The 25,912-nt window shown below is 39.9% G+C and overlaps 3 protein-coding genes across 7 annotated transcripts in view; 2 read left to right on the top strand and 1 right to left on the bottom strand.

The window, feature by feature from the left end:
• prkcab (protein kinase C, alpha, b) overlaps positions 1–9,507 on the bottom strand; it is a 123,828-nt gene extending 114,321 nt beyond the window's left edge. Inside the window, exons 1-2 of one of the 2 annotated variants that reach the window (XM_042505154.2) lie at positions 8,875–9,507; positions 8,544–8,575 (exon numbers count right to left, since the gene is read on the bottom strand). In XM_042505154.2, coding sequence (XP_042361088.1) covers positions 8,544–8,575; positions 8,875–9,041 — 199 coding nt within the window. In that variant the 5' untranslated portion in view covers positions 9,042–9,507. The remainder of the gene's footprint in view (positions 1–8,543; positions 8,576–8,874) is intronic. The other variant, XM_088069230.1, reaches the window with a different exon arrangement.
• On the top strand, positions 6,522–8,272 carry LOC121956777 (uncharacterized). 2 transcript variants are annotated; one of them, XM_042505155.2, is made up of 5 exons: positions 6,522–6,679; positions 6,785–6,843; positions 6,919–8,035; positions 8,116–8,156; positions 8,228–8,272. In XM_042505155.2, exons 1-4 carry the CDS (start codon positions 6,657–6,659, stop codon positions 8,129–8,131), a joined length of 1,215 nt encoding a protein of 404 aa, XP_042361089.2. In that variant the 5' UTR covers positions 6,522–6,656; the 3' UTR covers positions 8,132–8,156; positions 8,228–8,272. The 2 variants fall into 2 exon arrangements, with proteins under 2 accessions (XP_042361089.2, XP_042361090.2); XM_042505156.2 differs by having other exon boundaries at positions 8,116–8,133.
• Positions 9,508–10,945: 1,438 nt separating the features above from the next.
• cep112 (centrosomal protein 112) overlaps positions 10,946–25,912 on the top strand; it is a 134,441-nt gene continuing 119,474 nt past the window's right edge. For all 3 annotated transcript variants that reach the window (XM_042505151.2, XM_088091079.1, XM_042505152.2), the window contains exons 1-6: positions 10,946–11,054; positions 11,452–11,557; positions 12,323–12,513; positions 12,801–12,964; positions 22,695–22,779; positions 25,302–25,379. In XM_042505151.2, the coding sequence (XP_042361085.1) occupies positions 11,458–11,557; positions 12,323–12,513; positions 12,801–12,964; positions 22,695–22,779; positions 25,302–25,379 (618 nt within the window). In that variant the 5' untranslated portion in view covers positions 10,946–11,054; positions 11,452–11,457. The remainder of the gene's footprint in view (positions 11,055–11,451; positions 11,558–12,322; positions 12,514–12,800; positions 12,965–22,694; positions 22,780–25,301; positions 25,380–25,912) is intronic.

The raw sequence follows: 25,912 nt of genomic DNA on the forward strand, positions 1-25,912 counted from the left end.
CCAAAAAAAAAAAAAAAAACCCAATTTCATAAGATTTAATGATACACATCAAGGCCATCTTAACACGAAGAGCACTGCGTGTCAGCCCAGCGTTGTGTAAGATGTTTATTGTTTGGGGCTCCCCATCAGGAGTTCGGCAGCTCACGCTCTCATGTTCCAACACCCCCACACTGCTGCTCCTTGATTGGTTAATGAGGTCCACTGCTCCATTCTGAGCGGAGGAAGCGATTGGCTCTACACCTACGCTGCCATTAGGGCTGAGCGACGGTCTATTCGGAGGCATGTGTCAGCCCTCGTCATGCTAACTGACACATACATGATGTCACCCACGGGGGTATCAAATGTCCCAGAAAGTAGCGGAGCAGCCTACACCCAACGCCCTCATCTGTGCGCATTATGAAGATCTCATCATTATCACTTGAGGAGAAGTAAATAGTCATTGGGTTGGAAATGAGAGGAGGCATATTGGCTACATTTAGTATGCAAATATATTTCAAACCCAACAACACACTAGGCGAGTTACAGTTATGGAAATGTCACCATGGAAGCAAAGAGCGGACTTAAGAAGAACCACAGACAACATGGAGATGACTCAAGCCAACAGTATAGTGAGCAAACAGTTTCTCTTCTGAGATGTCCCCTCTCTTCGCTACATTGTTGGGATATTCAAAAAAACTCAGTGAAATAAAAAATACCCCTATGTTCTTCTCCTGTGCACGGGATTACCACAGCTCAAGGCAAGTGGGATTTAAGACTTTCTAAGACATTTTTAATGCCGCTCGAAATTAAATTTAAGACCATTTTTACAAACACTAAAATTAATGAAAAACAAAATATAATGAACTAACATGTATTACTTTGAGTTGGGGAGAATTTTTGTCCAAATTAATTTTTTTTTAAATTTAACAATTATTTCAAGATTTTACAATGCAAAGTAAGAGGAAAAAAATCTCTTATCACATTTCAAGACTTTTAATTGTAATTTAAAATTGTATCTAAGACATTTTAATGTTCCATATAATTTTAATATAATTTTATGTATTTGAACTATCCTTTACTGTCTGTTTTTACACTGTGTTGTCAGAGTGCCAAAGGCAAATTTCCATTTCATGTAATATAAAGGACAATAAAGTTTCCTTATCTTATTTCTTAAACACCTCAGATGTAACTTGGCCACATGTCATAGTTATAGATTGTATAAAATAATGGACATAGCTACTGTGACGCCACCTACTGGTTTGTGGACACCCGTTTTGAATCCTCGAGTTCTGCATTTTGGCCATCAGCATTTTGCTTTTTTGGAGTCAGAAATGACCACATTTAGATACGAGGGAGGGTCTGACTCATAGACTGTGGTGACGTCTCGCAAAAACCCTGCTGCTCAAAGTGGCCCGCCATAAATAATGTGTAACTTTAAGCCTTAATCAAAAGTAAACTGGTGAGTTATAGAAAAATTCACCCCTGTACAGTTTTCATGAATGTTAAAATTAGTTATAAAGACCAAACTGTTTTTTGTGCTGGGCTTGTAACATGTTTATTTCTGCTGTAAAGTTGGGCATTTTAGCACTGGGGTTTATGGGGATTAACTCACTTTTGGAGCCAGCCTCAAGTGGCCATTCACAGAACTGCAGTTTGTAGCACTTCCACTTTGGCTTCAGTTTTCAGCCTGTTGCCACCTTTTTACAACTGATCATGACCAAGACATAATACCCACCACTCTTTTTCACTCTGCGCTTTCATCTGCTTGGAGGAGTCACGCTGTTTGCTTTATCTTTGCCAAAACTCAGCAGCTAGAAGCCAGAATGTGTAAAAGGCCTCTTTGACTTCATCGTCGCTCTCACTCTCACACTTCCACCCATGCAACTGAAAATCCTCCTGTGTTTATTTAGTCTTGTACGCATGTATTCACCTTTGCCTCCTCCTCAGCTTCACTAACATTGTTATACCTTCTTCTACTCCCAACTTCTCCCTCCACCTCTCGCCTTTTCTGTGTCCAGACGTAGTGCTACCCTCCCAGCAATGGCTTCACGACTCTCCAGATGGCACAGGCATTTCCACAGACGCTCAAATTCAAAGGCTAGGGAGGAGGGGAAGGCAGGGGGGAGGCAGGGGGAAGGCAGGGGGTTGGGCAGAGCATCCAACACAGTAGCAAATGATCCAACATGTAAACAGACTCTCACACCACTGGTTCTGTGACATTTGGGCAGGAAAAAATTCCCTGTGGGAATTAATAAGTCAGACCTGAAATTTAAATGACTAAGATGTCATTTTTTGGTCATATTTTTTGTCATGTTTATATGATTCAGCCCCTGCTCATGTGTCATACTTTTTCAAGTCAAAAACTGGATTAAAATAGAACTTGCAATTCTGCTGCAAATGTTGAATGCCTATCCATCTGTCTTCTGTGCGTAAATGCAACATAAGAGCCTATAATTAATGCCTGCATCATTTGATCTTGGCAAATACATCTTAATTCATCAAATAAGACCTGTCTACAAATATGCAATTATTTTTTTAAAGCAGACATATTCCCCCTCTGTTCATTTTTTTCTCTCAATATGGCACTTGTTTTATAAAATATCTCTATGCGCACTAAAATGCAAAAACTATGTTTGGCATTAGCTGTCTTCTGCAGTCTTCTCTCATGCGATCACAACAAAGTACACAGGCTAACATTACCTTTTCAAAACAATGACTGGACGATCTCATCGCCGTTAATTCCCCATCGATAGAAGTACCAGGGACCTCTCTCAACAATATGAGTGATGCTCTGGACATGCAAACATTTTTCTTTCACTCCTCGTTGACAACAATCCCACTCTCATAATTGTCCCACCATCTGCTGCTTCATCCAAGCCTGATCCAAAACCGTTGTTTCTGGTAAACCAAATATCACAGAGTGCTGTTGAAGTGATGCAGCAATACTACGTCAAAGTGTAAAGAAGTCATAAGACCAAGCTGAGCTGACAAAACATAAACAACCCTGTAGTACAAGGTCCAAGGTAGATTTAGTTGTCATTTTTCTTCAACAGGGTTTGAGAAGAAATGACATTAAAGTTTACCCTAAATCCTGCTACATGTTTTTGGCGTCGAAGGAGGAGTTGAGGAGTCCCACAGTCTGTGGAAAGAAGCTGCTCTGTAGTCTGGTGGTTCGGCAGCGGATACTTCTTTGTCTTTTTCCGGATGGCAGCAGGGTGAACAGACTGTGGCTGCTGTCTTTCAGTATCTTTTGGGCTCTGTGCAGAGACCTCACTTCACCGAGGTCGCTGATGCTCTGTAGATGGGAAACCAGTGATGTTCTGGGCGGTTTTAATCACCCGCTGTAGAGCCGTCCTGTCCTGGGCCATGTACGAACCAGTTTGTGATGTTTTCAGTCAGTTTGCTTTCTATTGCTCCGCCATTGATGAACTGTTTTTGGTACTTCCACAGTGGCTTCATTTTTCAGCCTCAGAGGTTGCCGCCCGGGATTTCCTAACAAGAAACCTGGCCTAAAGACAGGTGTCCGTCTGATGGCTCTATCAGATGGACACCTGTGTTCCAATAGAATATTTCTATTGAGAAATACCTTCACCTCTATTAACCTAAAAAAAAAACAAAAAAACATATCTGTATTTTTTTAATCATCTTACTAATATTTAGTTGGTGCGAATAATGTTTTTCATACAATATTAATAAGTTTCTGTTTTAGTCCATTAATGGGGGGCCCATCACTAAGATGAAAATTTCAAATCTAATTTAAAATGTAAATGCTTATATTCTTGAAGTTTGAATTATTTACAAAAAATGATTCTTAATTGGGGTTAATATATGGCTGTAAGTCTTATTATAGATCTTTTCTATCGCACTGGAATTGTTCAAGTCCAGATTTCACATTTTGCTCCATGTTTCTTTTTCTTTGACACAGTAAATGAAATGAGTCATGAACTGAAAAACACAACCAACACACAATGAAAGTGAGTGGGAATAAAAAAACAAAAAAGATGCATAGCATGAAGGAAAAAGGGGAGGGGTAGTGACGTCCACATTGAGTGTGTAATTGTATCGGGTGTATAGGATACAACTCAGCATGTCCATATGACAGGATGCATCACAGCTGCAGCTTCTCTACAGTGGACCACGTCACAGCGAGAGAGCCACGCACTTCTCCAGAATGTACATTAAATACACCGACCATTGTACTGTACAGAAAATTGTAAGATGGAAAATGGTGCTGAAAGAAAATGGCAGTAAATGTGTGGCTGCTGAACAAAAAGGCATTATGTATGATCTTGGTTATTAAGTGATTCACCCATCTGTAATTCTGTTATATGTGTCCTACATCCCTAACCAAAGAGAACCACACATTGTGGTGGGAGCAGCAGGGGCTCTGTCCTCCACCCACACAGAGATCCTTCAGTAATAAAGACGTTTCCACTGCTGTGGCACTACTTTGGACGACACTACTGCTCGCTGCTGTATGTTAGAGGTGGGTGACCACTCGAGAGAATAAACAAAAAAAGCAGCTATGTGGTATTTCAGTGCACAGCAGGCGGCTCTAGACAGCCTTTAATCTGCCCACACCTTAGAAACAATAAACTGAACCCAGCCATGAAGCCAAATGGATAAAGATGAATGATCACAGGAGCCACAATTTCTCACCTTTCTCATACTGTACCTATAAGAAGCCAGATGTTCTGCAGGTCAGCTGCAACATGCAACACTGTCACATCTAGCAGCAGATACAAGTAGATCACGATGGCTATGAGGCAAATTTATGTATGTGTGACTTTACATTCCTGCCTCAGAAAATGAGTTCTTAGCAGTTCAGTTCTAGAGATTTATGCATAAATACCAAGCTAAATATATGCCTTGATTTAGAGAACTAAAATGTGTCTTACAGTTATATATATTAAAGGTACAGTTCACCCCCAAATCAAAAACACATATTTTACGTCTTAGCTATAGTGTTATTTATCAGTCTACGTTGTTTTGGTGTGAATTGCAGAGTGCTGAAGATATTGTCTGTAGAGATGTCTGCCTTTAATATATTGAACTAGATGGCACTCAGCTTGTGGTGCTCGGAGCACAAAAAAAAAAAAAAAAAGAAGGATACAGAAGGAAGGAAGGAAGATGCAAACATGAATGGCGTCCTCCTCGGCTGAGCTGTAACATTAGCTAGCTCAGGGAGGCTAGATGAGCTAGCAGTAGATGCACGCTTCCTTCTGCGCAGTGATACACTTGGCGGGTGTATTTTGGTAGGTAGAAAATAGTTTCCACCTGAAACTGTTCACAACAAGGTCTTTGGATTATCTTGAGTTATCGGGTCATGATTTCTAGAAAGAGGCATAGCATTTTTTTTGTTTGTGTTTATGTATGTTTTTATTTGTTACATTTTCTACAAGGTTAGAAAAGCACGTTTTAGTCAAGCCTGATTTGCCTTACACATAAAAGCAAGTGAGGCATACAGCTTAGTATATGAATAATCACTGGTACTGAATTGGTGCTCTGTATCAGCTGATAACAAAAGTGCAGGTATTGGGACTGAGAGAATATAGAAAGGTGCATCCCTATGATGGATAGATACACTGTTTCAGCAGAGAGTTAATTCCAGCTGCAGATACTCTCAGAGCAGCATCACTCTTTTACATGACCCTGCAGAATGACACTATTGGCATGAGAACAGCACACAACTAATGATGGTCCCAAGATAGGTTAGTGCAATGCATGATGGGTCCACTGTCCTTACGTGCCCAGCACCAGCATTGCAGCTTCTACGCATTAAACACAGTATAAACATGAAGTTACCACCCTCTAAATGCATTGCAGCTCTACAGTCTGGGCCCTCCTGATACTGATTGACAAGCCTTTTTTTTGACGTTTGATAGGTTATATTTTGAGTTCAATCACGGTTATCTTGACACATACAAAGTGTGTGGAAGTATATTTGCTGCAGCATGCATTAATTTATGTACTTGCACAATGCACATAGAGAACAATCAGAATGTGACTTAAATAAGGTATTATACATAATACATATGATTTCCATAACTTACTTTTCTCCATCCAACATTTCAAAATGTATATTACATTACATTTTTTCTTTTCTTTTTGTGTACAAGCACCTTAATTTGACCTCAGTGATCCCCATTATAACTCTACTGTTTTCATCTATATCTCCCTCACTCCTCATCCTTTCCTTTCTCTCCTTTGCCTGCCAAAGTATCAGATATCTAGATGGAAATGTTACACGAGCAAAGATGTTGGCAACAAGGTGTTGATTTCAGGGCATGTGCAGCGCCTTGAGTCCGTGCAGCAGCATGAGGCAAAAATCTACTGCTGCCTTTTGACTGATCGCATGTGCAAAATGCTCAGTTAAATCAAAGAAATGTGTCCTCAAATAAGTAAAAATCAGAAAACATTTCAGTAAAACACACTGAGTTGGCCGTGTCACACTGAGAGAGTGAGTGGGGTTGTCCAGCTGCCACACCTGTAAATGATTGAGCCAGTAATTGCTCTGTGAGCAGCTGTAGCTGATAGGCTTCCTTAAGTAAGAACTGGATATATAAGGAGACGCAGAAGACTAGAGGTTACTCTCAAGTCTAGTTAATCCCACTGAGCTTTGTGTCTCAAACCATAGCTGCTGAGAAGTACAAGGTGCTGCTTATCAGTTAACAGCCATGGCTCTTGGACTCCTTTTGTGGTATGTGTTATTAATGTTCAGCATTTCTTTGCACTTTCTTTGTTTCATTTCACTTTAACTGAGATTTTAATCAGGTGTTTTGTTCTTTATTTGCCTCTCTTGCAGGGTTTCCTGGATCTGTTTTTTGCTATTTGATGGCAGTGCTGGATTACCGGCTATAAAAGGTAATGACTTTCTGCTTAATTATCACATTCAGCCTCTGTAAAGTATCATTAATTTAATCATTGTTAATTTCACAGGGTATGGCTATCCATCTAAAGATGACTCGCGTAACATTGGTGACGATGGAGACGATGAAGGGTGGCTCTCTGGTTTGAGTGACTGGCAGGCTTCCAACAACCAACCAAGTTTCCCTGTGCACACAAGCTACAGCAATCCCTCAGCTCTGCCATCCCACCAAAACCTGCCTAACAAACCTAGTGTTCCTGAAGTGGACAGACTTGTTAATGGTGCTGCAAGAGATTGGGGCCTGGAAAACCCAAAGGAACCCATTGTATTTCCTTTAGGCCAAAACTACCTGCCAAGTTTTTCTGCGCAGCCTCAGCCGGGCCCTGTGCAGCCTCAGCCGGGCCCTGTGCAGCCTCAGCCGGGCCCTGTGCAGCCTCAGCCGGGCCCTGTGCAGCCTCAGCCGGGCCCTGTGCAGCCTCAGCCGGGCCCTGTGCAGCCTCAGTCAACATCACTTGGTGTTGCTTCTGTAAACAGCATGCCTGCTGCTCCAGCTGGTGGCTCCAGTCTTTATGCAAGTCCGGCTTCAAACTACAAGCCTGCCCCGTCCACCTCGCAAGCTGCAATGTCTCCCAACGTTGAGTCTTGGGCGCCCCAGCCAGTTGACCGCGGCTATGGTGTGTCTGCAAACCAGGGCTTTACCTCTGACTCGAATAACGCTCCCCATCGTGTCTATGAGGAAGTCTTTCATTATCCATCTGATAACACAGGGTCTTCCAATTCTGGAGGGTCCAGCCAAGCTAATTACATCGGCAAAGAGTCTGCCTCCAAGCTAGCAAGACCCTCCTTTCCCAGGTTCCCAACTAATGTAGGCCCCCAACCTGTCTTTCCTCCTGGACTAGGCCTTAAATTTGGTAAAACAGCTTTCTGGCCACATAAGATCTTTCAGCAGCCAAAAAAACCAGTTGTCAACACCCAAAAAGTTCTGGTTACCCAGAGAGTGAGTGAACCAGTCCTTCCTCCCTTACCTCCCTCAAGCTACATTGTCCAGTCCAGAAACGGCTACCAGCGAACCGGGAATCTCATCAGTCACTCAAAGTACACACCAGAATTTGCCCCGCCAATGCCTGTAAGCTCAAAGGGTGTCAAGGGTCAACCAGCTGCTCCTAAAGGTGTAAAGAACCCTCAAAGGTATGTCAGCTTCAAACTTGAGTAAATACTTGTTTAGAAATGATGCCTAATAGTTTTGGGGTTTTTCTTTTGTCTTGCAGGATGAAGCATCACTAGTTGTAAGTGTGCGTCCCAGTTGCAGGTAAATGTTTCCATAACATTTTTGTAAGTTATGTGTCAAGCAAACTTTAACCTCTGCTTTCTTGTTTGCAGAATGTTGTGCCCTCTGAAGAAATAAAATAAACTTTTACAGTTCAATTGTGGAGGCTTTGACTACATCTGCATCAAACATTTGCACATTGAACCATTAAATGGAGGTTTAGCCACACTAAATAAAAACTGACTTTCTTTTTGACAAAATGCTTAATGAGCAAGCATGCTAGACTTATGATTTTTGGTTTAAGAGAATTTGTATTGAGCTAGGCTTGTGTCCCTTGGGTCAAAAAGAAAAATGGTGACAAGTTACACTAGTATCTTTTATACCTGTGACTGTGCCACTGAAATACACAAACACATGCATGTGAATTACCTTGGCATTGAAATCCTTGTTTCCCAAATCCCCTGCAAAAAACAAAATGCTATCATTAGGGCAACCTCTTTCACCAAGCAATGGAAAAAGTTTTAAAATATTCTATGCACTGGTAAATGTCAACTGAAAAATCTGGATTTCAGTGCACAAAGAAATGAGCTTGTGAGCTGTGAAAATGGCAAATGCAAATTTGGAGGGACTAAAGAGAAACTGAGTCACATCTAGGCTACTTGTGAACATAAACTCACTGAAGAGCCACAAAATACTTAATAGTAACATCCACGATAACCTGCCATCCAAAGTGAGTAAAAAGTGCATAAGGGATTCTTACCATATGAAGTCTGTACAGTGGCTGCAGAACGTCGGTTGCTTGAAAAACCTCGCAGTAAATTTGTGGTTTTTCACTTCATGCACATTTTTTTGTCGCAAAGCACCTTTGCGAGCGAATCGGTTCCCAACCCCGGCTGAGTCATTATAATGTAAAAGATGGTCAGCCATAATGGGGAGAAAAGAAAACAAAACTAGTCACAACTTGGTGTTTGTCCCGATTTCTGCGAAGTCCTCGTCTGGTCTTACTGACAGAGGTGCTGTCTCTGCTGGAGGAGCTCCTGTCAGACGGACCGCACGCCTCCTCTGCCCGGACCTCAGCTGAGCGCTTCTTTTTCATTCAAAGTGACGTCGCTGAAGTCCGCCTTCACGTGCTGTGGGAATATTTCACTTCAATTTCAGCGCACAATGAGACTTTATAAGAAGTGCTTCTTCTGGCGTACATTAACACACGAAATGCACGTCCTTTATTGTGCCGTGTGTACTAGAATATACCGTTTTATGAATTATCTGTGAAAAATACTTTAACGTTGAGTTTTAATGTGAGATGAACTAAGGAGACATGTCCAGTTTGTTACTGACCATCCTACAAATTGAAGGTGTTTTGCGCCATCATGTGGACTTATACTAAAGTGCATATTCTGATTAAACTGAGAATCATGCCAGGTATCAGAGACAACAGAGAGGCAAATAAATAAATACATTTAAAAAATCAGACATTTAAAGTAAATCAGAACAACATGAATAGCATGTATCTGTATCATGTATATATCTCATGTAACTTCTGTCACATTAAATGACATTTTTAAAAGTCTTTTTTTTCTTCTCTTGTATTCTTTTATTCATTTTTCTTCGCTTGTCCAATGTGTGCTTTTTGGCACGTTTTATTGTGCACAAATGAATTCACAGAAATCTAAACAGATTGAAAGACAACAACAAATAAAACACAAAATGAGACAATAACTATAAAATAAGGAAACTAAAACACATTTGCATTTGATATTGCCACAGTATTTGTTATATGCGTCTTATAATAAGTTAGTAACTTAAAAGTCTTAAGAGCTTGTTTGTTTTTCATATTAGAATACATTAACATGGTGCTGGATTATTGAAATTCATTAATAAAGTGCAGGGAAGAATGTGGAATTTCCCAAAAATATATATTTTTTAAAAGTTGTATGATATACAGCATAATATTTCCAGTCTTATCTTGACTACAATATAGCATTACATCAAACATGTGTGTTTCAACAGCAGCAACAATCAAAAAACACTTTTTAACAAGCATGGCCAACACTGAGGCAAGGCACATGTTAATCTATTATATTGTTAAAGTAAAATTTTTATACGCAGGGTTTTTTTTTCCAAAATATCTATCCATTGGAATGGACAGTGGATTTGAGTGTCACTGGAAAATGAATTGGGAAAACACAGTTTAAACAGGGAAATAGTGTTCTAATTAAATTTAGATTGTAATGCATGTTAATGATTATGTTCACAGGATTTTAATCTCTAGAGGTTTTCTAGAAATTAAACAACACACTTTTTAAAAAATACTTTAGAAACTGAGGATATTCCGAGTTGTGATGACAAATAAAACTTAGTCATACATATAAGTTAACTATTCATGAAAAAAACACTTTTTTGTTTAAAGTTGGTCTGTTAACACCATTTATTTGTATTCTTTACTATTAAGTGATTTCTTTGTTTAGATTCTTCATTCGTTTTGATGGTCAGAAAAAAACATAAAGTATCATAAAAAATGCTAATGATTTATGAATGTATTTAAAGTAGAAATCCACCTTTACAATAGCCTCTTTTTTGTTATTTATATGGTATTTATCACAAGTTTTCCATGCTTTTTCCTCGTGAATATCATGAAATAAGGAATAGTTTAGGCAGATTTTTATATTTTCTTATTTGAAACATGAGGAATTATTACCGGTGGAAATAATCTTGTCTTTGGATAAAGTAAACGGCAAATAAAACAGCTCAAGGTCAGCCAAGGAAACTAGTTTCAGGTTTGTAGGTTTCCTTGAGATAAATTGTAAAAGGGAAGTAAAAAAACGAGGTGTAGTTTCTATAGCAACAGAGAGACGCTGCGTCTCCGCGGAAACCGGATGTGGCGTAAAGCGAGGACGCTGTAGTTTTGAACCGTTTTGAGCGGCTAAAGTAGTGCTCAAAGTAAGTAGCTTTGTTGTCATTATTTTTACATTTTCATAACTAACGTGCCCCCTTTTAGCATGTCGCTCCTTTGTTTTGGTAGTCTTTGAAGGAAACAACATCCCGCGAGCGTTTTACTGCTAGCTTTAGCTTCTTTGCTAATGCCTCTCTCTCCCTTAGGTTAGCTAGTTTGTGAACACTGTTTAGTTGTGTGGATGTCACGTTATGTTATGCTAACATTACGTGACACGGCGTTAATCTACCTGTTTCTTATACCTAGCTACATCTCCTCCACTCTGTTTTGAAGCTAAGAGAACAAATCAGCAACAAGCACTCCATGTAGCTAGCTAACACAGTCAACGCTAGCAAAACGCCTACGTTTTTATTAACTGTTGTGTCCCTTTATTTACCTCCCCAGGACACTATGAGCAAACGCGAGGACTCATGGGACAAGCTGGACACTGAGTTTGACCATTTTCTGCTGGACATGAAGCCATATGTCCTTAAACATCCAAACAAGACAGGCAAGATTACATTTCACCTCTCTTTGCTGTACTAAACGTAGTTTAAATATTACTTATGTAGCGAACTTGACTGCTGGCTCTCTTTTGGGGTTTTCTCATAGGAAAGGCTAAGGCAAGTTACAAAGCACATTTCGGCAGCTAGGCATTTCAAATTGCTCAGCATAAAAAATTAAAGCATAATTAAAGAGCGAGAGTAAAGAAAAGTAAAACAAGGTAAAGGGAAAAAAGTATAAAATACAAAAATAAAAGTTACAGTGCAGTATAAGAAATTGATAAAAATTCTATGTAATAAGAGTCTTATGTCTTGACTTAAAAATAACTGTGAGTTGCAGCAGATCTGTAATTTTCGGGGAGTTAGTTCCAGATGTGTGATGCATAAAAAAAATGAAAAATTATATATATTTAGTCTTGAGTCAGGGTCCACAAAGCAGATCAGTGCCAGAAGACCTGAGAAGTCTGGATGGTTCATACTGTAGCAAAAGGTCAGGAATGTATTTGGGCCCTTAACCATGCAGTGCTTTATAAACCAATAAACGAATTTTGAAATTCTCGGAGAGACAGGAAGCCAGTGTGAAGACTACAGAACTGGAGTAATGTGATCTACTGTTTTATACTACTCTTATCAAAGTAATATTATTAGACAACTCCCAGAAAGAAATAGAATGAAATAAAATAAAGTTAAAGTTGAAAGTAACCAACAAAATTAAGTTAATAACCTGTGACATCCCTTGTTGTCCTCTCCCTCCTTTCTGCCATTGACCTCAGAACGCCAGCGATGTGCCGTATGGATAAAGAAGCTGTGTGACCCCACCATATGTGGTTCAGGTCTGATAGGTCGAAAGAATCGCAACATGCATGCCCGTTTACTCCTTCACATGCTCAAAAGAGGGGTCCTGGAGAGGCCTTTCAACAGCAAACCAGAGCCTGGCAGCCTCAAGACACTCCCCACCTACATGGTAAGAATGACTGCTTCATGATATTATAAATATTGCTGTAGTGCTATTTATTGGTGGCAGGACTAACCAACTTCACTTGTAGTATCATGAAATGCATATATGCTCTCAAAGTCCAGTTAAACAAAGAGAGACTTTTTGAGGCAACATACAAAAAGTCAGTTATGAAAGATTTTAGCTTGAATCTTAATTCAGTTCCAACCCATTAAATATCATTGCGATGGATTGCAAATACAGAGAGAATTGATTAACCCAACCTTCACCTCCTGTCTTTTAATTTTCGCGTCTAGTCCATCTACTTTGATGAGCCACTGACCGGTCGATCTGCAGAGCAGAGCAATGCAGGTCTGCCTGATTGGGTGACGGGAGAGCTGGGTGGCTACACTGATGACAGTTTGACTGCCAGTCTGCTGAAGGACAAAACCAGTTCCACACCTATTGCAGCTCGTCACAGGTACTATTCCACTGTACATTACTTCATTTACATGTATATATTTACTTTGCATTTAAAGATGCCATGGTGGCGCAGTGGCTAGCTCTGTCGCCTCACAGGAATAGAGTTGAAGGTTCAAGTTTGTGGGTGACGCCGTGTTAGAGTGGGTTTTCTCTGTTTTTTTCCCCCACAGTCTAAAGGCATGCAGGATAGTTTACTGGTGACTTAAAATTGCCACTAGGTGTGAATTTCAATGTGAATGGTTGACTGTTCTTATGTATCAGCCCTGTGATAGTCTGGCGACCGGTCCAGGGTGTACTCTTGCACCCTTGTGCAACCCTTAAGAAGATAAGTAGTTACAGAAGTAGTTAAGGGTGGATGGATTTTAAAAACTTCCCTTGATAAAACTTGCTCATGACAATAATTACATGTTGTTGTTTTTTCAAACTCCATATAAATACATGATAACATGGCAAGCCTAATCACTTTAATGTGCTGGTGCATGGTAATGCATGTTGCATGTAAACTAAAAACTGATTAGAGCCAAATTTATTGTACAATTACTGGATGTGTACACAAGTCTGCAAATTTGAGATCTCCAGTTTGGCACTGCATAATTAAACATAGGTGTATTATTTACCAAACTATTACGCCTACGAAGCTTTAATACTCGTATTTGTTGGACTAAACATTTCTTTGCTCTTACCACTCTTGCACTGGTCAGCTTTGCCTGCTGTATGCCTAATGTAGTTTAATTTTCTTCTTCTGGCCACAGTCATGACAATATTCAGCGAGTTGTGAGATGTGGATTTGAACAGTTGTTTTCCTCCGACCTCTCACATTCGGCTAGATGTTTTATTTTAGTGGTCACACCATGTTCAGTGTCAGTTATGCCTCATTCAGGCCAGCACAGTGACATTTGTCAAATATGCCTCAGGGGTCTTTCCAAGTGAGTTAACACGCATCTGCTGACCCTCCTCCTCCTCCGTGTCAGTGTCCTACCAGGGTCGGACGCTGGTTAGAGGCTGCCTGGCTTTGTTGAACTGGTATAACTACTTGAAATGGAAATCAATTAAATGATACAGGTGTTTAAATGGCGGCTGACCAACTCAACTAAATAAAATCTTAAATGCAGACAGAAATGGAAATCAAAGTTTTAGAAGTGTATTTCACTACACTGCAGACTAAAGAGGGTGACAGCTGTCTCATAAGATTTGTTCCAAGGGATTTTATATCATCTGTCAGTTATCTGTAGATTGGCAAAATAACTTTTCTAAGTGGGACATACTCTTGTTTATTTCTTGAAGAGTTCACTTATAAAAATGGCTGTGAAGGGTTCTGGCGCCCATCTTTTTTGAAATGCCTCAAATTTCACAGATGAAAGTCAAATATGGGCATTCTTGTGTGGTTTTATGTTCCTGAACAAATATAGTTCTTGAAAAGAAAGCTCTCGCCTTGTTCCAGCTGATGACTTAACAACGAAGAAACTTTTTTGGTCAGATATAGAAGATCCCGAATATAACACATAAGATATTTATCCAAGTGCTCTGTGTTGATGTTCTTTTATCAGACTGAAAACTTGGCTGTGAAGCTGGATACACGCGGCTTTCGTGACTGATCGCCCATTGTAGTTGCTCAGCAGCGCTATCTGAAAAGCCAAAGACGTTGCCAAGTTCTTGCATCAGTCTGCTTTAGCTGTCCATTCTGACTTTTCAAAGAGATGCACTTCAAAACAGCATGAGAGGATGAGGAACCTCTAGTATTCTCTATCCATCTTTCTGTTATTCTCGTCTTTACACTTTCCCAGTTGTTGAACCTGAGGTCTAACCCCCACGGAGGAGAGCGGGAAAGCAGAGAATGAGGCTCGGTTGCTAATTAGCTTGTTTCTTAAATAGTTTGATTTTTTTTCTGTACAAGCATCAGCTAAACACCTCAAACATAAATAAATCTATCTATATTTATTCATTTATATATTTATTTTGGTTCTTATACTGCATGATGAAAATACGACTGAATCTTGATGTACTTCACAGGGACGCGTGCTCAAAGCAAATAAACACATAATCATTTATACACACATGTGAAATCCCTCAACATGCCTCCCTAAATCATCACTCATCCTAGTTTGCTCAGAGATGTTTCCTCTGACTGCAGGCAGTTCAGGCGCTTGACAAAGTGATGTTAGTAATGGCTCAGGGTTTTTCATTCCAATTAACAAGGAAAGGCAAATCAGAGCCCAGTGGCTTGATATGCTCATTAGCATAATAAAAAGAGAGCACTGTAAGTGTAGTAAAGAGAGCTTAATATCCACTAGGGCACTTTGTAAGAAAGAGTACAGGCCCTCTGCTGCCATATGTAATTCAGATTTTACTGTCGGGGGTGTTAGAATATTTGATCCTTAAAAACTCATCATTAGGGCTTGTCTTTAAATATTTGTCACACTTTAACCTACATCGTCTAACCCGTGTCTGACTAGCAGAGCACATTTTTATTCTGTGTTTTGAGTTGTAACTTAACACTAACTAAAAAGAAAAGAGAAAATGAAGTACATTTGACAATGCCTGCATACTTAAATCACTTCCTTATTGAGCGTCAAAGAGTATAGTTCGGTACACAATTATGGCATAATTTTTTTTTTTTAGTTTATCGTTTGAGCGCAATGATTGATTGTTTAGTCATTCACTATTAAATTTATCACCCACTAATTTAATTGTTGATAAATTGGTTTGAGTAATTTTTTTAAAGAAAAATGAACAAAAATTCTCTGATTCCAGATTCTCAAATGGATACTAAACTGATTTCAAACCAGCTTTGTATCACAACAATGTGGGAAGAGTGAAGGGCTGAACCTGACTCAAAATGATGCCAGTCGTATTGGATTTGGCTGTTCAATACAAATATTCAATGATTATTTAGGTTTTTTTTTACAGAGTTTTCAAGTCTGAACTTGCTTGCTCATGTCATATAGTAAATAAGCTAACAGCGCTTATGACGGATTGTAAATGTGCAACAACATTTTTTGCAGACATTAGGTACATTTTTTAAAAAGAAAGTCCTTATCCTGTTAACTTGAATCATCAGAGTCAAAGAGCACACACAAAAAGTACAATGCAGCCCTCTTAATGAAAAGACCATCCTCCTAGCGGTAAAATGCTTCTTTAGATATGAATATTTTCTTGTTTCTTTACACGTGTATGACAGTAAACTGAACATCTTTGGGCTGTTGGAAAATAAAAGACATTTGAGGATGTTATTTGGGGCTTTAGGAAATATTGATTGACATTTTTTTTGCCATTTTATGACATTTTATGAACCAAACAAGTAATCAGTTAATCAAGAAAATAACTAACAGATTAATTGACATTGAAAATGGGTTTATAGCCCTAATTTATTGATGATGTTTGGTTTCATAAACATGTTTGGATCAATTAATCAGATTCAACGTAAGCTGTCGTTGCCAACTAGACTTTATTTTATCTAAAAGTGAGGGTTTTTTACATTGTTATTGACATGTTTACAGAGCTGTAACTTACATTACAAGTGATTTGAAGCTACATTCAGTAAGGCTCAGCCCTTCCTGGACAGAGATAGAGAGGATAGAGAGGTTTTGTGGGGCGCAGACTGCTGAGTACCGTAGTGTCTGATTGGGATAAGACCATGAAAGACGCTCAGATCACAGGCTAACGTCCTGATGGAGAAAATTAGCCCGGCCAAGAGTCCTTTTATGTGTCTCTCTCATTTAGATAAGATTAAATGGAAGGAACTCCTCTGACTCCCTATGATGTGGCAACGTTTGATCTCTGTCTCGCTCGCCATTAGTCAGGTGATGGGCAGGGCTTCTTTTAGCTCGTGAAATGGTCCAATTCAAGTTTCAAGATCTGAAGGCAAAGTTGGGATGATTCTCTGATGTTTTGAGATGTTACTTCAGTTTCACACAGAAGTGGATGTGCTGTAGTATATGTGTGTGTGTGTGTTTGCGCGCGCGCGCGCGCGTGTGTGTGTGTGTGCGCGTGTGTGTTGTTTAACAGATACATGATCTAACCTCATTAGTCCAAATGCCCTGAGCGAATTCCTCCATGCATTCCACTGTTGCTGTGCTATTCCTATTTTAGCCACAAGATGGAGCCACTGCTTTGTCTATAGCACTGATTCAGACAGAGGAATGCTGTGGGAAAGCAGATGAGGGTCAGACCCAGCGAGGGTCAGAAAATTGTACAAAACAACTTTGGTGATTAGCCAACATGTCCTCTCTGTCTTCGTATGCCACCTCTATCTCAAAGGAGACAGTTAATGGTAGACACAAGAGAACATTAAGGGCGTGTGTTGTTTTTGATATGTGAACTTGGTTATCAGCACTGCTGGTGTCAGGTTCACAGCCAAAGTTTAGTTTTGGCTTTATCTATTTCTAAGCTACATCTAAGCTACATTTTCACTAGCTCCCCTTTCAGGCCTTTTTCCCCTCATTTTTCTCTCCTTGTTTTCCTCCTGTCTCTTCTGACTTCTGTCTTGCATGTGTGTATGCTTTTCATCCACATATGAAAACTTTTAGCCCCCCTTTCTCCCCTCCCTCCTCTACTTTTTTTTCTGGTTAAGTGTGACAATAACACTGTCCTTGCAGTTCATGTAGTCAGCCATTGAAGCTGGTACAAACGCTTCACATCTCTTGCTCACAGGCTGGAGTGTCTCCTCTGATCTTGCCTCCAGGTGGTGTTGGGTTATGGTGGAAAGAGTGCAGGGGGCAGAGGGATGTTTGTGTCCCAAGGTCAGACTGCCTTCCTGAGGGTGCCCGAGGGCTGAGACCTGGGCCCACTGGCTCTGCACCTGGAGGTCAGGCCAGGGTATGGATGTCAGGCTGCTTTAATCAGCCAAGCTGCAGCTTCTGAGGCTCTACATGGTGTTCTCATTTTCATCTGTGTGTGTGCACGTGTGCATATATATGTGTGTGTGTGCTCTGGCCATACTTGCCACTGCTTTGATCTCTGGGCCTCAGACTCCAGACACATCTGATTCAATTATCCTCATCCACCTGTTGACTTAGAGGCCCAAGATTGCAAAGCTTGGCCCCCTTATCCAAGTTTCATGGCTGCATGTGTTTGTGCATGTGCATGTAGGTGTGTGTGTGTGTGTGTGTGTGTGTGTGTGTGTGTGTGTGTGTCTGTCTGTCTGTGTGTCTTTGTCTGTGTGCACATGCACAGACAAATAAGTATCTGGAGAGAGGGAGTGAGTGAATACACAAAAGCTGAAATCTGCAGGGTTTTATTTGAATTTTTTGATCATGATTAACTATGAATTAGGCATACAACAATACATTATATTTCTACAGTTTTATTGCAAAAGTAATGTCTTGGCCTTTTCCGGTGGTAGTTATTTTTAAATTTTAGTTAAAGGGATACTTTGCCGATTTTCAACCAGCTTTGTATCAAAACAGTGTGGGTGGTGTGCATAACTGAACTTTGGTAACCCTCCCTTCATCTAACCAATGCCGTAATATCAGCTCTCTCCCTCGCAAAATTCTGCTGGATTAGATATTCTACGTCATCAGCAGGAGTTCCCCAGGCTCTCTGGCTTTTTCTTGAAGTACAGGTTGTACTTTTGCATTTTTGTGTTGCCTGCTCCCGTAAGAATATAGAAGCAGATCAAGAAACAGACAATCCCTCTCCCTATCTCTCAAACTCTGACTGAAATCTGATCAAATGTTTAAACTCGGCAACGTTAAAACTGCCTATTTTCATTCCTAGAATGTTTTGAGAAACATATGCTAATGCTCTTTTTAGTTGTAATAGCGAGAGTTTGTGAACAGGACATGGGCACCATACTGCTTCCTGCCCAGTGAAAACAGAAGCCAAGAAACTAAGATCAAATGGTTAAAATAAGCAGTGCTGATCAAATATAAACTGATTCTGTTACTGTTATGCATATTTCCTGCCTCAGGTGTTTCCAGAAACCTGTTTTAGCTTACTGATTAACTGTGATCTGAGATGGTTTGTTACCAGCCAGTCACCATTGTGTCACATAGGCGAGGCTTGCGTTACATCACCCACCAGCTGGTGTGGTGCTGTGCGTTCTAGTAGTTGTAGTTTTTCTACCTTTTGAGCAAAGGCATTGTTTTTCTTTGTTTTCTCTGGTCATGTTGCACCAATTTCAAAAGCATTTGCGTGTTTTTTCTGCATACGGCTCAGTTTTATATGAGGATCCTCTTTATATCTGTGCAATTCTTTTATAAGGACATCTGTCCATCACAGTTCAGTTATTGGTACCCTCCCAACTTATGAGTACTTTGACTGATGGTGCTCAGTATAATTAATGCATTTATAACACATTATATACAAAACATGATATGGCACTTAGAGGCATCCTGCTGTGTAAATGGACATCACGCTGCCCCATGACAACAACTGTACTTATATGGATAACGTGATTATTCCATGCCAAAGATGCAGGTCAAATTCAGTAATTATCTCCTCACAGTCAGCCAGCCATCCTTTCTGTGTGTTAAAAAAGTTTTCTCCGCTCTGTCGATGGGAAACAAACAGAGTGGCTTAGACTGAGCTACACAACACCACGCTGGCTAATCTACCTCTTTTGCGTTCTTGCCAGCAAGGGACGGAGCTACACCATGATTATTATGAAGAGTAAATAACATTGGAGATATTACTGGAGCTTCTTAAGGAGCACTGACAGGACGGGTGTGGTGTTTGTTTGGGTGCTGAGTTCAAATATCCACAATCTTCAAGAATTGCTGACTCCACCTTTAATATACAGGGCTCCAGAACTCGGAGCATCTGTAAGTTAAGATAGGACAAGAAGTTAGGATATTTTTCTCTCATGAGGCCCCTAGATCTCAGAGCCTGTATCGCGGCTTTGTTTTAATATGATTAATTCATTTAAGAGTGTGCAGTGGCCTGACGAATTGTAATGTCCACTTTTGAGTTTCAAAAATAGAAAAAAATCTTTCTATACCAGAAGCAATTCCTAAAATCATGGTTATATCCTATTCTATCTAAGACCTCAAATCTTATCTTAAGAAGTCCCTACCAAAACTTAAAATTCAATTCTGCTGCATCCTGCCTGTATCTGCTATATGTCTACAATGTTCAGGTAGGCTACTTGAGATGAACAAGCCATAATATCAACTGCTCTCAGTTTTGACTGCCTCTGTAGCTTTGACAAAACATAGATGGCCATTCAGTTTTGACTATAAGAAGTTGTGGGCACTAGTCCTGTTGGTGAAGGAGAGAAAATTTGGAAAGTTTTCTTCTCAATAGTCATCGTTGCCATAGAAATAGAGCAAATATGCTGCTGCCACTGCTGGCTGTTATTGATAATTGAGCACAGGGTCTATGTCATCTTAATATTGGATTCCTAACTTTGGAAATTCTTAAATCAAGCTGGGTCTGTGATATCTAAATTCCTATCCTAACATAAAATTGGATTTTTTTTCCTGAATACAGTTGGCAAACATGTTTCTGTAATACTAACAATCTAACTAACAAAATGTCAAATGCCCTAAACTGAGATAAGACTTAAGTTTCTGTAATGAGGCTCCAGAATCTTGTTTACCGAAATCCCTTTGACATGGTCACTGACAGTAAATGTATTATTATGTGACAGAGATAAGGCTGAGTTTAGTTTAGCAAAGCTTTCTTTAATCAGGATCCATCATTGAGATCAAAATCTCTCTCACAAGAGAGCTGTGAGACAGGGTTCCCACAGTCATGAAATTCTATGAAATGTTGTGGAATTTAAAATACTATTTTCCAGGCTTGGAAATGGTTAGGAATGCAGAGAATGTTTTGAGTATACATTGTTTTGGTTTTTATTATACACCTATAGATTTCTGGAGAGGCCATATCTGGCCAGGGACAGGGAAAGCCTCATGATGGAACATGACAGCAATAAAGCTTAATTCATCAAGGTACCGCCTACTTTTAGGATTAAGGAAGGTCACAAAACAATTATTATACATGTTTATAAGATAAACATTTGTTTAGCAAGATATAATTGCATAAAATAATATTCCAGTCACACTTAACATTGCATTAACTTCTATCTTTAGCTGGGGTGGGGAACCTCCGGCCTCCAGGCAGTGTGCGGCCCAATTCTAGAAATAAATTAAACAAAAAATGTCGACAGCAATTACTTTTCTGATAACACTGATGGCCTTGCATGTCTCCGACTCCGAGTCCGGTTCAGGGTCAGTGTACACAACACATGAGGTTATGTGCCATTACGCGTTTTCCAGGAGAAATGTACAAATGACTATTTTTTTGTTGAAGTAAAAGGTGAGACACTTTGCCTAGTTTGTGGTGTGGTGCTGGCAGTGATGAAAAAGGCCAATCTGGAGCATTATTACAGCTCGAAACATGCTAAGCTGGACGAGTTGAAAGGACAAATGCGTATTGATAAAATAAACAGTCTTCGTTGGAGTTGAAATGCTGCTAAAATAAGAAAAGTTCAACATCACAACACGACAATTCAGTAATCGCTAATTTAAGTGGTCACCAATAATATTATGAAAATGTCAGCAAGAGGAACATATATATCCCTCAGAGAAAAGACGTAGACTAGATACAAACATAGAGCCTGAATGTGATTTCAAATGCTTTTTCATCAAATAAAGATGAATCCACACAGGAGTCCATTAATAGAAGTCTTTTAAATGAATACAACATATTAACATCACTGGTAAACATCAGTGTTCAAGCAGCACCTACTGTCAGCCAACAACAGAATATTCTATTAAAGAAAAAAACAGACATTTCAGGAACGCAGCAATAATTTAGTCAGCCTTGCGCTCTTTGGTTAATGCTGTAAATACACTACAAGGCAGAATACGTATTAAACTATGATAACATTTACTCAGTCAGCTGAGGGAGGTATTGATATCACATTGGTTTTGTAAGGGTGTTCCCTAAGTTAGGTGATTTGAAGTAGAAGATACAAATTACAAAGTTGACTTGCACAGATATCTGTCCCATTTCATATTCAGCTGTCTTTCCAGAAACCTCACAGCGATGGTGCTTTTAACCACGAGATAAAGCTTCCTGTGACAAATGAGGTTCAAAAGTCTCTATATCAGGAATGTTAAAGAAAAGAAATACATGGGTGAGTTAAAAGTGTGAAACAGTGCCCTCTGGAATGCAATTTGATGTCTGCATTAGATGACAGTGATATTTTTTCTTCTTTATTGTTGTCCTACATCCCCCTGTCTCCTGTCTCCTGTCACATCTTCATTCGATTAGCATTAGAGGGCCATTAGTGCCTCATGTGCCTACGCTTAATGAGATAGTGAGCTCAGCTATGCCTTTGTGTGTGTGTGTGTGTGCGAGACAGTGTAGCGAGAATCTAAAGTGCAATCTAAAAGTAAGCCACTTTGTGTGCCAGTGAATATAAGCAGTATCCTGTGAAGCTGCTTGTTTAAGCCATGATGGACATGATGAGAGACAATGATTGAGGTGAATGATTATAAAAGGATCGTACAAGCCATAGACTGGTGCCCTGTGGGCTGTCCATGGAAACAAAGTGATGTATAGCAGCAGAGACGTTTATTGTTCAGATGGGATGAAATGCAGACCACAAACCATGCAACCAATGCCAGATGTTGATCTGTGTAAATAGCGAGGCAAGCTGCCTACGCAGGCACATTCATACGCAAACAGAGGGACAAAAGCAGACTCCAGAGACGTGCACACGCACACACACACATTGTACTGTAGGTTCACATCTCACTCTTCTGTTTCTTTCTTTACAGGAGAAGGCTGTACGAGGAAAAGACCCCATTAAGACCAGTTTCTTCCAGTCCACACAGCCAGTCACCCAGACATGATGCCAGGACGGTTAGTTTATCACCATATTTCAGACTGTCAACACACACCTCTGGACTTCCCTGACATTCTTATCTTAAGATTCAGCAAGTTGGGTTTTTCAGATTTATAGGTAGCTGTGATGACACATTGAAATATTAACAGCGATACCCGTTGGTGCCAATACAAACAGCAGCCACAATGTTTTGCTTTCGTCTTTCATGTGGACCAATTTGGAAATTCCTGAACTAATTTCCCCATGATGCCGGAGGAAATTCCCTGAGCTCAGAAGTTGCCGATTCAAGCAACAAAAACGGAGCTAATGGTCGTGATCACAATACATCTGAAAGTACCACGCACTCAGCTGCCAATTTATTAGGTGCACCAAACTGAAACTCACGTCTGGAAAATTTATAACGTTTCAGTTTGTTGCAACTGTGTTAGAGAGGTGTTGATTCAACTTCGTGGTTATTTTGGAGCATGTAGTTGGTGGTGCTGTTGAATCATATTGCATTTTACGGAGAGGTGTTTTTTCTAAATTTTTGATAAAATTAGGGCTTACAAAATATTGAAGACAATTCTCAGTATAACCAAACACAATACAACAGCATCAAAAATTGCAATTCAATGATCACACAGTTGAATCAACATTTCTCTAATACAATCAATAAAATCATCAATAAATTATTGAAATGAATAATTGAATAATTATTATAATAATTATCAATAAAGCTCATAAGTCAAATGATTTGATCACCTCAACCAAAAAGATCACAGTATTGAAACCGTCAAGAAGAACACAACAAAAATATCAAAACTGTGTTTAAAAAGAAAAAAAAAAACAAAACAAATAGATAAATGTAAATATCTGTAACCATCTAAGTGCAGCTAAGTTTACTTTAAAGTGGCTCCAGTAACACAGCTAAAACATGGTTTATTAACAAGAACGTGAACAAAAGTGTAAAATTGGGCATAATAATAACTGTCAATGTTCATAGACAAAACATCTGTTTTTTGCCTGTCACCATTATTAACCTAAGCACTTTTACATTGCATAAATTAGCCTAGCAGCTATCTGACTTTTTCTTTTCTCATAGCTTGTATTATCAGAAGTTTGTCTTTCTCACTGTTGGTTTAAGCTACAGCATCTTCTGACAGGAAAACAGGGTTGAGTTTCAGCCTGCATGCATGTTTTCCAGCCTAACATTGTTGAAACATACAAGTAAAAGAGAGCAACAAGTCAGCGGAGAGATGCGCGACAGTTTTTTTGGGTTTCCTGAGTATCTATATCATAACAGCGCTGTTTGTATATATGCCTGTGCTTTGTCTGTTGACCTGACTTTCCTCCAATATCCAAAATATTTCCATACTGCTGATTTATAACCAGGAAGGGAGTAAATATTCTCATTTTCTATTTCTTGGCTGCTTTTCATATTCTTGCTGTTGCTGTGTGACGGTGACACAGACGTGCCATGGCAATATATAGTTATGGATCTATGTTTTCACTCTAAATTTATGATCCCTGAAAACATGTGTTGATTCACATCGATGAATTGTTTGAAGCTGATGAGATGTATGTTTTTAAGGTGTACATTTTGTCATCAAACCTTCATGGATAAAAAACTTATTGCACAACTACTAGTATATCTGTGGCCAAAACTCTCTGAGGCCATTCATACTTATCAGTGTTGAACACAATACGTTGAATTCCTGGTGCGATACAGAGACTGTGACATGCTGCTTTGAACAGCCAGTGACCTGCATACTCAGCATTCCTAGATATTGAAATAAAACGTTTACTGTGTTTGTTCGAGGGTGAGGCTCTGGGACCTTAATGCCTTTTTAATCAGACGGGGCATTTAATCCTGAGCTATTCATTCAACGATTTCTCTGTGTCAGTGCAGTTCCACTGAGGTACACCCAAGGTCCACACTCCACCAGATCCTAATCAAATTCAACAACATCTCTCCTTTCTTTATCGCTCTCTTAACTTTATTAGATATTTCCCCCCATTTCAACCTTTCTGCCCAACCTCGACTTGAGTAAACTGATCTTGTATCAACAGAACCCCTGGAAGCATTCAAATTATACTGTATAAAACAAATCCGGAGGCCCGTTGTAACAAAAGGCAGGGGAAAACAAGGATGACAGGCGGTTTAGCTACATGTGCCCCTCTTGTGGAATTTACTGCGTGACGGAAATGATGTGGAACTGCCAAACATCTGGAGTGCTGTATGTGAGAGGGAGGAGAGTGAGGGGAGCAAAGGGTGGAGAGACGGAGATAACCAGGGAGTAGAAAGCTGTTAGTATGGGAGGAGAACACATGTGGGCGTTCTGTATATCTGGAAGCTTTTAAAGAACCCTTTTGTTGTTGCCAAGAGTGGAATTATATTGTGTAAAAATGATAACCTCCATCACTGTCTGCTGTTCACTTCCTCAGGCCAAACTGCCAATCAGAGGAATAATTTCAATTCCCTCCTCTAATTTATAACACTTAATTCCCATTTTGTTTCTTCTGTTTACACACTCTAACACTTGCCCCTTTTACTCCTCAGGTGGATGCAGGGCTAAGGGCTGATTTGTCTCCCGATGACAGTGACCTGGAGGCTCGTCTCAACAGCTGGAACCTGGGGGTGAGTCCAGGGGCATGCCTTGAGCTCCTTGGTTACATGCAGCTTTGCAGTCATTGTACTGCAGCTCATCCTCAGTGACAGTGAACCTGATCGCCTGAGCTCAGAGAACATCTAAATCAATAGTGCAGTGATGCTGAGCTATATTGCCTACACACTAGGGCGGGGTTTCCCTACTTGATACCTTTAGGCTAATGAACAAAATAACCTGGCACCAAGCAGTTTTAAAACATCTTGGAATGTCCTTACTCCCTGCTGGATCTGCCACCTTTTTGTTGCTGCCACCTTTGGAGCTGCTCCTCTTGGTGAACAGACGAGATCACCAAGTTTAACATCTGCCTGGTTAGCACAAGCTAACACGGCAGCAGCTAACATCCAACATTGTGCTGTTAAACGGTCTCAATAAACTCACACCGAAACGACTCAGCTCAGTTAGACCCTTTAGTAACTGTTAGCACAGATGGTAATGTTACAACCCGCATCTTGTGTATGTCCCTTTTTTAAGTCACTGTGTGTCATCTCTCTAGATTTAGATG

The sequence above is a fragment of the Plectropomus leopardus genome, chromosome 18, assembly GCF_026936395.1.
Source record: "Plectropomus leopardus strain MGB_pleo_1.0 chromosome 18, ASM2693639v1, whole genome shotgun sequence".
Classification (NCBI taxonomy): Eukaryota; Metazoa; Chordata; class Actinopteri; order Perciformes; family Serranidae; genus Plectropomus; species Plectropomus leopardus.

Bases quoted from the DNA above. Each gene is read 5' to 3' on its own strand.
- LOC121956777 (XM_042505155.2), top strand. From the start codon at position 6,657: ATGGCTCTTGGACTCCTTTTGTG. The intron at 6,680-6,784 runs GTATGTGTTATT...CCTCTCTTGCAG, and splicing joins GCTCTTGGACTCCTTTTGTG to GGTTTCCTGGATCTGTTTTT. The intron at 6,844-6,918 runs GTAATGACTTTC...TTAATTTCACAG, and splicing joins TGGATTACCGGCTATAAAAG to GGTATGGCTATCCATCTAAA.